General features: G+C 41.8%; 1 protein-coding gene across 25 annotated transcripts in view; it reads left to right on the plus strand.

Moving 5' to 3' along the window:
* The window catches only part of CACNA1G (calcium voltage-gated channel subunit alpha1 G), a 143,355-nt gene extending 129,664 nt beyond the window's left edge, over positions 1-13,691 (plus strand). For 16 of the 25 annotated variants that reach the window (XM_071452713.1, XM_071452714.1, XM_071452719.1 and 13 more), the window contains 4 exons: positions 2,779-2,913; positions 5,909-6,098; positions 8,669-8,838; positions 12,594-13,691. In XM_071452713.1, coding sequence (XP_071308814.1) covers positions 2,779-2,913; positions 5,909-6,098; positions 8,669-8,838; positions 12,594-13,448 — 1,350 coding nt within the window. In that variant the 3' untranslated portion in view covers positions 13,449-13,691. Of the gene's footprint in view, positions 1-2,778; positions 2,914-5,908; positions 6,099-8,668; positions 8,839-10,683; positions 11,806-12,593 lie in introns of those variants that run through there. The other 9 variants (XM_071452729.1, XM_071452734.1, XM_071452737.1 and 6 more) reach the window with 5 other exon arrangements.
* Positions 13,692-17,756: the final 4,065 nt, after the last annotated feature.

Raw genomic sequence — 17,756 nt, forward strand, 5'->3', positions numbered from 1 at the left:
TCTCAGAGCAGAGCCTGAGTTGCTGGGGTTCATCCAATGATCTCTGTGTTCTGTGCCTACTTGTACTGCATGAAAATCCAGTTTTGAAAGGTTTTCCTAAACAGCCTTCTTGCAAATGGGTCACTGTAAACTAGATCCTCATCTCTGATCTAGTGAATTTGGGAGGGGAGGCAGCCCTTAATGATGCACAGAAGTAACTGTGTGCTTCAGTGCTTTCTCAAGCAGACAGTGCTTGTTTAAAATTAGTCCACTTATTTCCTAGAATAAAATACCTACTTTTTGAAGTGCATTGTTCTTTAGAGCAAATATTTTCCCTAAAAGACAGCAGTGACCATGATAACAATTCAAGCATACCTATTTTTTGCTGCAGTTGGAATTGAGCAAATTCCATATTTCTTGATCTATTCCCCCCTCTCCCCCCACCCCCCAACCCCGTCTAAAAATAGCAGAAGTCTTCGTGTTAAATCAGTGTGCTTGTTTATGAGCTCACTGACACTCTAAATTACCCAACTTTTGATGGTTCATTAGAGGAAAGGAACAAGCTTAGGTAAAATGAAATCCTACTGCAGATCTTTATATAGCAGGATAACATGTCTCCCTCTGATTGCTCCATATTGCATCCCAGGGTCTATTAAGCTATAGGAAGTGGTTGTCTCTAATAATTGCCAGAGGAATAGAGATCGTAGCTTTGGCAAGGAAGACAGAGGGTCGGTAGGAAACTCAGTGAGAGCTGGTTGAAAATTTTTTGTCACAACATTTTTCATCAGAAAGTGCTGCTGCAACAAAAAAATGGCTTTGTTCTGACATTTTTGTAATGAAAAAATATAGCATTCCAGTTTGCAATGGCTTTTTCTTTTAAAATTTAAGCATTCCCCCCCCGTCTATAATTAGAACTGGTCTAAATCAGCTAGATGATTCCAACAAAATGTTTTGACAGCTTCAAACTCAATTTTGGATTTGGGAAGGCTGAAGTGGGGTGATGTTTTGTTTACATTTTGGCTTTTCTGTTCACACCATTTGTCATGTTCTCAGGCAACTCAGGAATTCAGAGCAGTGCTGGGACTTGATGAAAGCAACCTGATTAATAGCAGCTCCTAGCAGGGCAGTTCCAGCAAGCAGGAGCTGCTGGAGTCCACCATGCTGCTGCACAGCTTTTTTCTGGCTCTGGTTGGTGGGTCCCTTTTAGGGATTCCTGTCCTTAGGCCGGCAGCCTTCACAGTGATGCCTTTTAGGGGAGCCTCATATTAAATCAGGGGCTCCAAATCATCTCTCTTATCCATTGCCAGCAGATAAGTGTGCTAGAAGAGATATCAGAGCTGAGGTTAGATGAGAGGAGCCCGTCCCTCTTACTTATCTCAGCTGAATTTTGAGACTCTCCAGGCTCACTCATCGCTGGGTTTGTTCCATCCTGCGGCTGCCATTTCTAAGAGTGAGAAAACCCAGTCCTTTGACAACTTCAATGCAAGAGATCTGGGCCTCTCTGTTTTCTCTTGGAAGATTTATTGCTGCTGAAAGACTTTTCAAGCACAGAAGATGGCAAAAAAATGCACAGTGAGAAATGAAAAGGAAGCACCTGGTACTTACCTAGAGCAGGCAGCCCCTGCGAGCATGAGCTGGGTTTGGAGGTTACCTGGTGAAATGCCATTCCTGGTGTCATAAGCACTGTATCCAGGGAGGGGATCTGGGGAGAACTGAGCCTGCTGCAGGGCAGACACCCCCTCTTACAGTGCCTGGCAGCAGAACTGCTGCTCTGGGGGAGATGCCACTTGTCCTCTTTTCCCCCTCTTTTTCCTCCAAAATCTGAAGTGACATTTTCACATTTCTTATAAAAAGACCTCTGTTTCTAGGGAGAGAGCTTCCTCAATGATTTGATAAGGCCATTCATAGATTGTTTGAATGTCTTCAGTGGGAATCCATGTGCGCAAGATGCATGAAAACAGGAGCGTGGCTGTGTAGAGCCGATTCCCAAGTCAGGATTTCTCAGCGCCAGAGGAGACAGCTGGGACCAGGTCTGAGGGACATTTGGGGGCTGAAAAAAGCATTTGGCTCTTTTAGTAGGTCAGTTATTGGTGCCACTGGTGTCACTGGCTTATAGCCAACCAAAATGAGCTGAAAGCACCAGAAAGGTGTTTGCTGACCAAAATAAAGTTTTAAGTTTCTCCCTGTGCCCTTTTATCTGTGAGGAAGTGAATTATGGTCCCACCTGCCTCTTGGTGGGGGAAGGGGGAGTGGTGGGGGAAAGTGGTCCCTGCAGCCTCCCTGGGGCACAGGGAAAGGCACACTCCATACCCCACCCAAAAATATGGTGTTGTTGTTGGGGAGTCTTTGGAGACTCAACAAGTTTATCTTAGAAACCAGGATGGTTACTGGGGGGAATAACTTCAGAGAAATCAGATCTTGAAACCTCTTGTGTTTGATCACAGCCAAGAGGATTAATCTCTCTATTATGAAAGCAGTGTTACTTTTGCTTATTGATGTAGACAAAAGAACGGCAAAATACAGTGCTAGCATTAGTGTATGGTTTTAAACCCTCTCCCAGATCCTTGGTAAGCACTAAAGTATGAATGTCCCACTCCTTTTTTAATTTCTTCATTATATTTAATTTCTTTAATGTTCTGTCCCTGGTAACAATGTGTATGATGTAGCTCTCCAACTGCAGGGATATTGCTTTAGTGTCTAGAAGTATTTAGATTATGATACTTTTTTTTTCTTTTTTTAATTTTCTTTTCCGAAAGATTTGTGTCCTGGTTTCTTATGTTTAATCATTTCTCCCTTTAGATCCCTCTAGCTGAGATGGAGGCTCTATCTCTGACGTCAGATATTCTCTCTGAAAAGTCCTGGTCCTTAGCTCTGACGGATGACTCTTTTCCTGATGACATTAACACACACTTACTTAATGCTCTGGAAAGCAATGTACATACACTGGTCACTGTGTAGTCTGATGTTTACAGGGTTCGAAATACTGCTCCCATCTCTCTGCAGCTGCCTAATGGCATTTCCAGTTCTAGCCCCTTCCCAAATAGCACCAACCTCTTCCCTGAACAGGATGCTGTCCTTAATGCCATTAGGTCCTGGGTTTTGTCACTCTTGTCCACAATCTTGGCTCCTTGCAAGGAATGAGTGGTTGTTTCATTTTTTCTTTTTGGTGTCTTATGTATAAACAATGTGTTTTCTACAAGTAAAATAAGTAGTAAAAATAAAGAGGCTTTGGAAAGCAGCAAGGTTGAAATTTCCTCCCCATCTGAAACAAATCAGTGATGAGCTAATGACCCATGTCCTCTACTGAAGGGTCAGCCCTAACACTTTGATTTGGAGTGGATTTTTGTCATTATGAACACAGGCACCACAAGGCTTTTTGCATGATTGGTGCCAGACCGTTTCTTTTACAAATATCAAATGGGGATCTCTCCAAGATGATACTTGTTTCACAAAATCTTTCTAGCAGCCACTATGCTGAAAAAATTTTAAAAATTGACTATTCAGTGTTTTTTTGACTGACATAACCAGTATTTTGAACCCTGCCTTCACTATCTCCTCTTTGAAACATTAGACATTTTTAGCTGTGTAACAGTCAAGTGCTTTTTTTCTGCTGTACAACAGACATAACTCCTTTCTCAAAATTTTAGATCATTCTTGTTTTCTTTGTTGTTGTTCATGTACCTACCTTTGGATGTTTGTGTTGTTCATAAATTTTCTGCCATATTAGTTGAATGTCATCCTAATTAGCACTTATTTGAGAAAAATTTCTTAAACCGTGACAATATTTCCCATCATGCTTCATGGCATCCTGTGCAAAAGATTTTGTGGACTCCATTTTACTTCTTGTATGAGGCTTTTTGTTTCAAAATTAGTATGGAGAGTTGGACAGAAGAGAAACCCTCCTAGTTTTGAATCAGATTAGACAATCTTGTTTGACAGCACTGCAAAGTCTCAAAGGTACAGCCAGGAAAGATGTTTTTTCTCCCCTCTCCAAAAAAAAGGCGAAACTGTGTTGAACAAAGGGGTTTGTGAATTTTTATCCATACCAAAAAGTTTTTGGTCACAACAGTTGCCCAAACCCCTGAAAAACTGCAAGCTTTCATTGAAATATCTTCTAAATGCAATATTTTTACACTTCATTTAGATGTGGCTTTAGTTGAAAAATATTTGGATTGGGGTTTTTTTGTTTGGTTAGTTGGTTGCTTTGGTTTTTGGTTTTGTAATGTTTTTGGGTTTGTTTTTTGGTCTGTTTTTTTGGTTTGGTTTTTTTTTGGTTCAAGGAAAACTTGGATTTTGTTTTCAGTCAAGCCAAAACAACATGTTTTTCAGAAGTACCACTGTACCAAAAAGTCATGTGCTCCCACTGCACTGTAGCCTGACCTGGGAAGATCATTTTGCAGCCATTTTCAATGGTTTTCATGAATTTCACTCATGAAATTTGCCCCAAGATTATCCAAAAGTGGAAATAACCCATATTGGATCCAGATGAACCTAACGGTTCACTGAAGGTTGGATTTGGATGGGATCTCAAATCCAAGTTCTCATGTTCAGATTCAGGTGAGTCTGAGTTTGAGATCTCAGGTTTCAGGTCACCTTTTCTGCTGTAAGCTCAGTAGTATGACAGCGAAACAGCATGAAGTGGGTAGAAGGGGAAGGCAGGGAGGGACAGAGAGGTTCCCAAATCCAAACTCTCAGCTTTACCAGCACAGGTTTTGCTCTCCTTTCCCAAGCTGTATCAGGAGATTGCAGTCTCCCTGATCTAGTCTGTGTCCAAGCTCTATCCAAATCAGCAGTTTCCCAAGGACTGAAACAAATGCTGTGTGGCAGTGCAGACCTGTTTTGTTCATTAAATTTGAAACAGTGATCTCCTTTATTCTTTTTGCAAATTCCTTTTAATCTCATCCTGTTTCTTATGCAAATAAATGCCATAATGAAATTTTGTTTTTATGACTGAAGGATAAAATTGGGATCAAAAAAATCTGTGTTGATTCCAGAAAATCTATAATGCACTGAGTGAAGGGAAAATTTTTCAGAAAATAAGATCTAAAGTTTTCCAAAAATGATCAGCCAAATATCGTACTAGACTACAGTGGCACAAACTTACTCCTGTGTTTTTCACTTGAGACATTTTAACAATTAAATAATTGTTTCATTAGAAATACACTGGGAAGATGACTTTGCTTCCATTTTTGCTAATACTCTCCATGACAATAACACCCAAGAACATTTCTGGGATGGAGATATTTTCTTATTAAATCAGAGCTGAATCCACTTAATATTGCCTCTGGGGCTGCCCCTTCCAAGAGTCTCTTTGGCTGTAAAAAGTCCACAGTCAACATATATACAATAACCCTTGCTTGCATTAGATCCCTTCTAATTAGAGAATGGCTTTCACCCTGAAGCAGTAGGTTTAGATATCCTTTTCAATAAAATAGGTTTAGTTATTCATTATGTGAGAAGAAAATCCAATAAAATTGTGCTGTGAGCCAGAACAGAAAATATTTTTTATAAACTAGTTTTTGCATTTGGGTTGGGGTTCTTTTGTTTGTTTTTCTTTCTTTTAATGTTAAAAGAGGAAACTACTCACCTTTGCAAAAGCCTGTCTTGCTGATGAGGGCACCTAGAGAGGGTTAAAGTTCTGCCAAGCATGTGACCTTTGCTGACCTTGAGGCATGATGCCTTCTTTGCATATCTCTGAAATAGTCATGGTTTATTCCTACGTTGTGGCTTCCTGTTTCTGTGATCCATTGTGTGAGAGTTTATTGACAACCCCGACAAAGGGGGATGGCTCCCTCATAGATCCATTCGTGCACCCTGTGCATGCCCATCGTGCCATCCTGGTTGCAATGGCTGTCACTCGCGTTTCTGGGTGCTTCTCCTCTTTCCCACCCTTCCACACCTGCCTTCCTCACATTTTTCTTCCCCTCAGGCTGATCTCCACTCCAAGGACGACACACTGACCCTGTCCCCCAGCAAGGACCTGCTGAGTGTGAGGAAGCCCTCGGTGGGACGCACCCACTCCTTGCCAAATGACAGCTACATGTTCCAGCCGCCCTACTCCAGCCCCTGCCCTGCCTCCCTGGGCAACAGGAAACCAGCACATCACAAGTCCCAGTCAGGTACACCTCTCTCAGCTGGGACAAGAGTAGGATTTTCCAATGGGGCAAGAGTTGTGGTTTCCCACGCTCTTCAGCAGGAAGGAGAAAATTGCCACTGGTTTCCAGTCGTGTGTTTAGACCTGTGGAATGGCTGTCAAAAGACTCTCCACAACTTGCAAAGACCCTCCACAATTTACAATGCCCTGTTTAAGATAACTCCTTTCCTCAGAATTTTTTGACAATGTGACATTGGCCTGGCTCAACACTGATTGTATCCTGCCTGGTTCCCTAAGGTTACAGTCCCTACAGCCTGGGCTCCATCTGTTCCACCAGGCCCCAGAGGAGAAATCCCAGTAGAGAAATATTTCCTCCTGTCTGTTTTTTTGCAACAGTACCTGTTCAGATGCTCTGTCTGGGAACATCTGTGAAAGATGGGAAGAAGGTGTCTCTAAATGCCTATAAAATAGACATAAATATGCTGAATTGAGAGACATGTTGGTGTGAGATGAATGGGAAAATGATAGAATATGGAATTGTTCTTCCCAGTGTGCATGGTTGGGATATACATCTTGGAGCTAAATTCAGAGATATTCTTAGGTACAGGGAGGGCTCTCCCTGCCTGCACCTCTGTCCCCGTGCTTGCAGTTGCCTCCCAGAACTTGTCTCTGTACCCACAGTTCTTCTGCCTGCCAGGGGTTACCTGGGGCTGGGAAGTGAATGGAGCCACCTTTAATTTGTCTGTACATGCCATCATTTTAGAAATTTGTCACCAATAAGACAGTGAAGTTTTTACAAGCATTGCCGTTTGAAAGCCTCTAAGCAAAACATAATTTCAGCAATGTTCAGAATGGTAGGAGATTTGAATAGATTAGAAATAAGATGTTGAAATTTGCATAGTAAAAAGAATTTGGATGAATAGCTACTGTTGAACAGAAGCAAAAAAAAATATGTGGGCACAAGGAAGGAAGATGAATCTGGTGTTCTGAGAAATCTCTGCCACAATACACAATTCTCAAGGTCAAGAGTGGTGTTTTGAAGAACCTGTTTGCACATAATGCTAATGGTGCAGCTAAAATCCCATAGAAAGCAATAGCAAATCTCCCATTACCTTCAGTTGAGCTAGAATTTATGGGTCTCTGTAGCAGTCAAGAAATTCCTGGCCATATGAAAGTATCATGTTTGCTGCAGAGGGAATTTCCAGTGCTTCATTGTTGACCTTTAATTGGGATGTATTTGCACTGTCTTGAACAAAAATTACATCAGCAAGGGACTGGGTAATTTATGAGTCCCTTCTTTTTCAAAATTTCACTTCCCAGTTTCAGTTCGGAGAACCTGAATAGCCCTATCTGACAGCCCTGGCTTTTTGGGGACAGGCATTGCACCCTTGTAAATCCACAGGAACAACTGTTCCAATGAGGTGTACCAGAAATACTTTGGAGAGGTAAAGCTGATGCCTTATAACCTGTTGCGCTGCCACCTTTGGTCCAGCAGCAAGGCCAGATGAGCCCAGGCACGTTCCATCTGGTAATATTGGGATCCTATTCCAATAATAACCACAATAGACAATTAAACCTTTTGTGTTTTTCTCCTGCTGGTGAAATTCCAATCATCTTCAGCAGGCCCTACTGCTGGGAGGTGTGTAAGGTCCCCACATTCTGACATATCACTGTCCTCTTCCACCTACAATGTCACTGCTTTTCAGGGTGGGGGAAGTCACCACCACCTGTTTACAGTTTGTAATATTATAGAGTGCAGTGAAGACAGCAAAAGGTGCCAGGCACCTCTAATAAATCACCACAACCAAGCCACAATATTTCAAGCTGGGAAGGTTTTGTTGTCAGAAACACTGGCACTTGCAGGAGGCATTTGTTTGAATACTCCTTGGTAATGGGGCTGTTGCTCTGGGAAAGATTCCAGGACAAATGAAATTCTCTGGGATGCAGTCCAGATTAAATGAATTGTTTTGAAAAACATTTAGCCTGTGTGTGAGGGGAGCACACAGAGTTTCAAACCTTTTAGAAGTAGTAGCCAGTAACCATGAAGGGTCAGGAAGAGGTTGGAGAGTATGTGTTTCCTTCTCCTGGGAGGCTTTGCAAAACCAGCCTTGAGAGCTGCCAGGTGCTGTTTCCTTTCACTTCATTTCCAGTGTGTGCATGCTGGTTTGGAGATCCCGGCAGTTGGTCTCCATGCGGGTTCAGGCATGGGGACACCTCCAGCCTTTCAAAGTCAGATGTTTGCAGTGCTCAGAAGTGAGGCTGCCTACGTAGTTATTGGCCCAAAAGCAGAGATGCAGGAATTGCCACTTCAGATGAACTTGTAGTTCCTTGTCTTCTGTTCTCAACAGGAGCTAGTCCCAGTTGTATCAGGGGAAAATGCCAGGAAAAATGAAATAATAGACAATGCTGGAGTAATTTATTAGTAGATGGGAGTTTTTTTCCCAGTTCTGGAGAGCCAATTGCTGAATTCAGTGGTTTTGCTGTGCCTGTCTGATCCAAGGTGCAGCAGAGCAGTTTTCCCTGGGAGGTCACTGAGGTTGGGACACAACCCTTGGATGAACACATCCCATTTCTGCCTCTTCTCCCCCTTGCAAGGTTCAAAGGCATCGGTGCAGTCACAGCCGGCAGACACCAGCTCCCTCCTGCAAATTCCAAAGGACCATTTCCACCATGTAAGAGCTCACGACCACTTGGTGGGGGAGAGCAAGCCCCGGGTCTCCCAGCAGGCACACTCCCCTTCTGCTGAAAGGCTGCTCCGCAGACAGGTAAGCAGACTTATGATCATAAACCTGCTGGGCTTTTATATTGATGCATTTCCTGGCTAACCATCCTTTAAATTCAAGGAGGGATTCACAGAGAAACCTCCAGAGAACTGTAATTCTCCTACAGAAATAACAAAATGGTTGGTGGTTTTTGATCTGAAAGCCATCCAGGAGTCTCCAAAGAACGCGCATTATGAGTATCATGTCCTTTGGCAACATGCCTAAATGTTCTCCACATTGTTAGCGTTTATTTTTTTTAATCCTCTTCATAAATGCAGCCAAATGCTCCTCAGGGGCTTGTTGGGGTTGAGAAACTCATTCTTAACTGCTGTGATTTTTTTGGTGCTTGAAAGGACACAAGGATTGCAGGCTCCATCCCAGGCCAGCCCTCCTCTGACTCCTCTTGTTTTCCAAAAGAGAAGTGTTTCATGGAAATTGGTTATCTCATATGCATCCATCATGAGACGCATACTAGTTTTACAGTGAGAATTGAAAATTAAAATATTTTTTCATCAACTGTGAGCTTTTAAAAAGTTTGACTTTATGCACAGCAGAACATGTTTTATTTTGTAGCCAGTTTTATCTCTGGTTTTTGCCTGGCATTGATTTAAATCCTGATTCAATCAAAGATCTAAGGGATCTAATCAAAGATTCCAGTCTGGTTGATTGGAAGCATAAGTTTAGACTTATCTTTTTTTAGGAAAATACTTAAACTTGTGCTTCACTCTCACATTTTAAGCATATTTCAATGATTGTGCAGCTGGACCAGGACCAGAAGCACATCTGATTCAAAAATTCTGCTTTTTTCAGTATTTCCATGCCTTATTTTACATACACAAAGGGGATCAGTTCTATTTTTTCAAAAGCAATTTCTTTCCTGTATAAAAATATTCCCATTTCTTTCATCTTTTAATCAACATTGACAAATTAGACAGTTGATTCATTAAGCTCTAGAAATGGATGTGAAGTACCAAGGTTAACAATTACATTAGTCTGTAATACTAAATTGACATAAGGAATTCCTTGCATGTATTCATTTGCATGGGGTTGGCCAGCTATCCCAATCACCACTAATGGGGAAACTAATTGATGTCATGATTCCAGTTCATAACCACTCTCTCTTGCTTTCTAATGAATAACAGACCCATCCTTTCAAAGCGATCTAGCCAGAATGAATTACCATGTTAGCCATCTTCTCCAGTCTAATTTTGTTCACCTCTTTGATGGCTTCCTTTTGTAGACCTTTTCATAAGTTTAAGTCAATTTATTGTCCTCCTTTTCTCCCTCTCCCTGCTCCTTCAGTGACATGAACATGCTCATGGAGTGACAGGTCAGAGAGCAAAGAGTTTTGTGACAGTGAGCTGATACAGTCCATTGGCAAACCCATAAGGGGTTGCCTTGGGCAGGCTCCTGAGCAGCAAGGAGCTCCCAATCTGGCTAATGAGAGCAGTGAGGTTTTGCTGGTGATATTGGTGTTACTGTTAATTGCAATCTAGATGGCCAGACACTGGGAAACTTGGTCCTTTAAAAGGCAAAATTCCCTTTACAGCCGCAGCACTTCTGCTTGCTCAAGTGCTCTCTACTTGACTCCTTTTTATTGCTACCACTAGTATCTCACTAGCACATCAAATAGCCCAAACTGGCAAAGCAGTTTGGTTTTCAGTACCCAATTATCCTTATCTTTACATATACTGCATGCAATTCTGATTTGGCTTTCTTTTCCTTTTCCTTTTCCTTTTCCTTTTCCTTTTCCTTTTCCTTTTCCTTTTCCTTTTCCTTTTCCTTTTCCTTTTCCTTTTCCTTTTCTTCTTTCCACTCATGCCCTCTCCTCTCCTGAATCCATAATAGATAAACCTTGTCCATCACATACCTGGTCCTTGCACTTTCCCTGAACATTAAAACCTGTGTGTTTAACCTCCCTTTCCCTCCAGAGTGCTGGAGAGCAAGCACAGCCCCCACAGTAACGTCCAGTTTAGACTCCGGGATGTTTGACAATTAGCGATGCACTTACAGAGGAAGATGAGTGGATCGGATGCTTTGGGAAAACATTCGCGCTGAGGATTGTGCTCCTCGGCCGTGCATGGCACAAAGGCTTTTCTCCAGAGGAATTCTACCTGAAATAAAACCTATATTGATTTTGTAGTTCCAGGACTCTGTATCAAAGGTGTAGCCCACACCAAGCTGTGGCTGCTACAGGTGTACACCCCTCTGAGATGGCAGAGGGTCCTTTTATTTTTCAAACAAACCACTAAAACCAGTAAAACATTTGTACTGTTACTACTAACAACAACCACAGATGCCTGTATCATAGAGAAAGAAAGAGCTGGTGGTGACTAATACTGTCGTGGTGTGCAACACAGGTTGGTGTGCAAGCAAAAGTAATGACAACAATTACTTTTTGCTTCAGTATTCAACTTCTGTGTGGTCTGTGTCTCTTTTCAGGATATGAACATGATTTCTTCTCCCAAATACTCATTAAAACTACTGGTGCTGAGGAGACCAGAATAACTTCACTCCTGATTGATTAGTTGCCAGCATTATGCTGTGAAATTTTAACTAGAAAGGATTCACCAGCACTGGATGAAATTGTTTGCCATATTAAATATTCTCTGAGTTGTCCCCATTGACAAAGGGAGCGCAATGTGCAGATGCTGCAATAGACTATGGTGTTTCTGTGCACACATGGATGCACTGCAGCTGATGAGGGCTTTGCTGGATAGAGATCATTTGGCTCAAATGATCCTTGTGGGACAATATTTATATAAAGTGTATGATCATTTGTCACAGAAGTATTCCTTAGCATGAGGAATTTCATCATTTCATCTCCTTACAGTTTTCTAAAGGACTGGGACCAAGTGTACGCATTTCTTCAAATTTCCCTGTGAAGATTTTTATCTTTAAGATCATTTAAAAGTCTTCTCAAACAGATACTCTGCCTTTAAGGGCCAGTTAATGTGGTTGATTTATAAAGTCTTTTGACAAGGCCTTTTGACAAGGCCTTTTGACAAGTGAAAAGGCAAAGCCTTCAAAACATGCCCAAGGTTCCTCCTGCCAGCAGGCATTGATGCTGTGAAAGGCTCCAGACAGCCAAGGCAAAATGTGCCTTAGGAAGCCTGAACTTAAGCATCAGAATGAATTGAAATAATTACGGATTATTATTAGTCCAGCTTTGGATTCCAGTGCTTCCAGCTTCTGCCATAAGATGGTGCAGAGTTGTGGCTCCAGCCTAGGGACCAAAGCCAGGGACAGGCTATTGCCTTGATGCTGGCACATAGCAGAGTTGCTCTGGTGTTGCTGGCTTTGGGGATCCTATTCCAGGCCTCAGCATCACCTAAGCTAGAGAAGGGAATACACAGGCTCACTTGCACATCTTTCTCTCCTGCTCACACCTCTGCTGCTGAAATTATTGAGGGCTTTGCTGTAGACCTTCATCCTTTGCATAACAAGAACGTGAGTAAGTTTGGGTGGGGGCATTCTGGTTTTGCAGCCCTCCATCCTTAGAGGAGAAAGCTAAAGGTCAGCCATTTAGGAAAAGTGAAGGGCTGTCACACAGGGACAAACCCACAGATCCCTGACAATGAGAACTGGTAGAACCCACAACACAGGTTGTTATAGGAGTCAATGGGTCTGTGCTGAGGGATCTCAGCAGAGCTGAGTGCCCTTTAAATGCTGTGCCTTGTCTGTACTAACCTTTGTTTGGTCTGTCTCTCTCACCTGGCAACTCCTCTCCTCCCCAACCCCTCTGCGCTCTGATACAGATGGCTATAAGGAATGACTCTCTGGATAGCAAGGAGAATCTCCACACCGAGGTGAGTGAACTCTCTGACCCAAATGTTCCCACTGTGCCCAAGGAGGAGTCACCAGTGGCTCTGATGCCCTCAGAAGTGAATGAGTTGGCTGCCTGGAGTCGGGCGAGCGTCCATACACAGCAGCATTCCCACAATCAGTATAATATTTCAAAGCAGGCACCAGCATCCTGTGCTTGTGCAGACTCGTATCAGGAGACCCCTGAAGATTCAATGGACCAAGAAGCATCTGAAATAAACAGCTCCTCGGAGCCTTTCACTTCAGAAACTTGCACAGCCTTGAGTGCCTGTTCGGAGGGTCAGCCTCTCACACCTAAGAGGAACGTGGGCAATACTGGCAACGTGATACTGAAGGACCTGAAGAAATATCACAGTGTAGACACCCAGGGTCTGCTAAAAAAACCACCCTCTTGGTTAGATGATCAAAGGAGACATTCAATAGAGATTTGTTCCATAGAAAACAGCCCTCAGCACCATTCCACGTCCAGCTCTTCTGGCTTTATAAGTCAGGTGGTCAGTGAAATGGAATGCTTGCAAGGTACACGGCAGAAGAAGAAACTGAGCCCTCCTTGTATATCTATAGATCCACCTGATGGGCAGAGTTTGGTACCTAGGGGACCCCACAGCATCTCACCTGCCAGTGGAGACGTTTGCTTGAGGAGGCGTGCTCCATCCTGTGAGTCCAAGGATTCAGTGGATATAGGGGATTCACTGCTTCCAGACAGTATGTCAACATCTCCTACCCCAAAGAAAGACTTGTTGACACTTCCTAGCTTTTCCTTTGATCAAACAGAAATGGACCCCTGAGTTACTTTTCTGTTGGTGCCAAATGTCTTCTTCCTTTCATGTAATAGAAAAAAAATCATAAAAACTCTGTACTCCAAAATGGCACTGGGTAAAAAATTTCCAAAGAAAGATTAAAGAACCAGCTGGTTAAAAGAGTGGTTAACCTATATCACGCTTACTTAAGCATATGTTCTGCTTAGGTAAAAGCAATACAATGTGCAGAATCTATATGTATATTATATTTTATTAAATTAATTGAATCTAGTATCATGGGATGTAGTACATTTTGTCACTAAAGACTCATTTAATTTTCTTCTATTTTATGTATCTCGGAATATTTCTGAGATAAAGTTGGTTTTTACGAATATTTTAACCTAAAAAGTATATATTTATTCCCTTCTCGTTTTGTTTTGTTTTGTTTGGGTTTCATTTTGTTTTGCAAAGCACAAAATGTAGCTAATTAGTGCGTTACAGAGGAAATGTATCCCACTGTCAGCAGTAAATAAGGATTATTTAATGTAATATATTTTTCCCCTTGAACTTCTATGATATTCTGGGAAAACAATTGTTTGTGTAGTACAGAAAAGCAGTTGCAATTTTTTAACAAAATATTCCAATCTTGCATAAAATTGACATTCAGAGTATGAAAGCAAGTGCTCAGACCCAGGAAGGTCCAAGATGCTGATGTCTGAAGATGGTGAAGGCAGAGCCATTTAACAGTACAAGATATTGAATTATGAAAGGATCATAGTGGATGTTATAGATCATCCACTGGCAACTCACAAAATCATGTCAATGCTTAATTTTCATGCATTCCTAGGAAACAGACAACAGACGCCTGTGGTCACTTCCAAGATGTTTTTGCAGTGTTTCCAGGATGGACTTTTTATTTTGCTGGGTTTTAGACCTCCCTCATCCCTCTGTTTTCAGTGGAGCTCCTTCTCTCTGCACTCTGTGGAAAAGAGAGTGAGATCAAGTTTAAGACTTGCAGGGGGTGAAATCAGGGCAGACATGGCACAACAATAGGCTTAAGCACATGCCCAAAGTTAAGCTCTTGCCTAGAATGCCTGGAGGTTGATCACATTAAAGTAATTCCTGAAAATTAAAATCATATGCTCATGTTCTATTGAATCAAGGCACTTCTGCAAGTTATTTTACAGAAAGTCTGCAGGTACCGAAATGACTACTGGTTTTCAGTAAAATAGCCAGGTATTTTGCTATCACTGCTAGAGTTAATTTACATGACCCCAACTGCAATTTTATTTCCAATCTATCAATAGCCTTAAGCAGCAACATGGTGATACAAAGTGGATAAACCCAGAATTCATGTCCTTACTTTACAACATCAATCATCTCAAAAATTACCTGTTTACTCCTGTGCTAATGTCCTCTGCCAAAAGCAATCTGTAAAACTGGACAGCACAGCCTGAAAACCACTCGAGGTTGGCCCCATTCGACACCTCATGACTGATGGAAGCCAGACATTAACTCCACTCCACTTCCATGAAATCACATTAAGATGTAAGCTAAATTAGACTGCAGGCATGCTTTGAAGTGTGCCAATAGTCAGAGGCTTGAAACCAAGTCCACAGATCATGCCAGCACAGGCAGGAGGAGGATTTGTGCTAATTCTGTCAGTCGGGAGTTTGTAAATTTTGACAACTACCAATCTTTGCAAATCACTACAACATGCTGATGTACAGCCTTTTATCCATTCAGAAATTAGGCTGTTTCCACCGCGTGTATGTACATTAGCTTGGAGTGTACACACAAGGAGAAGATGCTGTTCAAACCCAACAGCCTATGTGAGGCCCTAGGCCCCTTTATTTTCACTTGAGGATGTTTACTCCATAAACAATCCCTACTGATTTACATGTCCACGAGAAATGTAAGGGCTTTCAGCAGGAAGTCAGGCAATCAGTGTATTTGAAGTAGGAGGATTAACATTCTGTACTATTTAGTGCAGTTAGATTAATTCTTGGCTGGGACATTTTTCCCCTCTTCACCACAGGCCCATACGGAGCCCGCTCTCTTTGATATGCCAGCCCAAATCCAGAGTTAAGCCTGTCTAAAGCAATGATTTCAAACAAACCTTTCATCACTTCTTCCCCCAGATCATATTTAAAGAAATAATAAAATTACAGTGCATTAAGCCTGAGAAATATTCTTAATCCCTTTTTGGTTTTACACCCAATAATGAGCCCTAGCTTTTCCTTTTACATGTGCTAAATAGCTTGGGAAACTAGCTAGGCCACTAAAATTGCCATCCCTGGTACCTCAATGATTAGGATTGTGTTCACATAGCTGGAATGATACTACTTTTCCGATCCTTTCTTACAAAAAACCCACTGAACATTTTAGCTTGAAATCATGGCACAAAGCAGTGATGTGATGTCAGTCCAAATGTTCAACTCCAAACGTAACAGAAAGCCTAAAGGCTCTTCTATTTTAATCCTTGGATTTTTGCCTACTGACAAGGTTTGTGGAAGTAAAAAAAAAGTTTACATCATACATTAATATTCAGTAAAGACTAGCAAATAAAAGATACTCTATGATGATGCTTTCAGGAAAAGAATTACATGTAAAATAGATTGTTTTCTAAACCAGATAAGTTTTTTCTAGATGCCCTTTTGAAACACAAATACAAATGTACTGCAGCACATGCAATAATACTCAAATAATTTTAAATACCTTCGGGAGGGTTTTATAGAATTTGACTTTTTTAAACAAAATGTACAAAATCCACAGGAATTCTGTAGAATGGTTATGTTGATAGAATTTTTTATATTTTTGTAGAAATCTATAGAGAAATTGTTAAAAGTCTGCGCTGCATCTTGGCAACAGAAGCAGCTCTTATCTTCGAGTTTCTTTTCATAAACCTGGAGCAAGGCCTGCTCTGTTACAACATGTGGAGCATAGTTTCATAGCCTGCATCCAGGTTGTGTTCGGGAGTCAGCAGCTAAGCTGAAGTTCCACAATATTGCAGTGCTATTTACTGTCCAAGAACTGTACCCACATAAAACACACCCCCATCTCCCCCCAAAGCTCAGCCCCTGTCCATGGTAAAGTAGTTGCATGGCTCTCCAGCTCATTCAAGCACACCAGCACTTTACTACTGTAGATTTACTGTATGCAGATGGGAGGAGGATATTTTGTTATTGCCAATCTGACACAATGGGGGAAAAGAGACTGCAGACATGTCTGAAAAAACATAAATTCTGTTCTTGCAGCCCCTAGCACATAGAAGTGATTTTTCAAAACTTGGTTAGAGGTTTGTACTGTAGATATTTTGGAGGAGGACAAAGAACACTGTTTTTGACTTCTGTGGATTTCACTCAGCACTAGGTGTATTCAAGGAGAAAATAAAAAACAAGAAAAAAAAACCAAACACCAAAAGCATTACCACTGTAAATTAGGCTATGCCCAGTCTCCCCTTTTCTGCCCCTTTGGCTATAATAACCCATGTACACTATTACACAAGGTGAGTAGAGTAGGTGCAGTACCATAGCAATGTCCATAACAACCTAGTATATATGACAGAACTTTGTATTTAATAGTTAATATATTGTTATACTGTATCAGGTATATCGGCCAAAACAAAGTCTTTTGGTCGGGGCAACAAAAGGTGGTACTCATGGAGAAAATTGGATTTGGATTTGAGAATTGGAAAAAGGATAGGATTTTTTTTTTTAAGAAAAAAAAAGAAGAAAAAACAAGTGTAAATCTTTACAACTGACAAAAACAAATGTGTCCTATTAAAAGCTTTTGAAAATAAAAACAACGGTGCATTTCCCTTTTTTTGTTGTTGTTGCTGATGATAATCTGTATCACTCCAGGCAGTCAAGTCTTTGGTCATGTTTGAATTGTGAACAGTTGGAGAAGGTATCAGATAGCAGCGGCAGCCAGGAGGCTGGAAGGAAGACTGGGAAATGATGGCCCTTTGTGGAGCAGTTTAATGTGTCTGCAAGCAAATCTGGCCCTGGACACTGCCCAGGGTGTGCAGAGTGACCAGCAAGATGATCGGCTGTGCCCCTGTGGATCCCTCTGCCCTGGCAGGAACAGCCCTGTGCAAGGCTTGAGGATGTGACGACTGCAGCAGAGAGAGCTGCAGTCAATGGGGAGAAAGGACTGAGGAGAAGGGACAGATCCGGTTTGTCTGTGAAGAGGAAGATGCTGGATTTTTCCACTCATTCACATCTTTGGGATTTCCAGCCTGAAATCCAGCAGCATTTACTGCTGTCATTTAACTCTTTGCAAAGGAGGAGTTGGTGGGCATGGCGCTGCCTGGAGGCTGAAGGGCAGCAGGGGCTCAGAGCTCAGGTACTGCTT

The sequence above is a fragment of the Agelaius tricolor genome, unplaced genomic scaffold, assembly GCF_023055355.1.
Source record: "Agelaius tricolor isolate 1412-34295 unplaced genomic scaffold, bAgeTri1.0.p SCAF_35, whole genome shotgun sequence".
NCBI lineage: Eukaryota > Metazoa > Chordata > Aves > Passeriformes > Icteridae > Agelaius > Agelaius tricolor.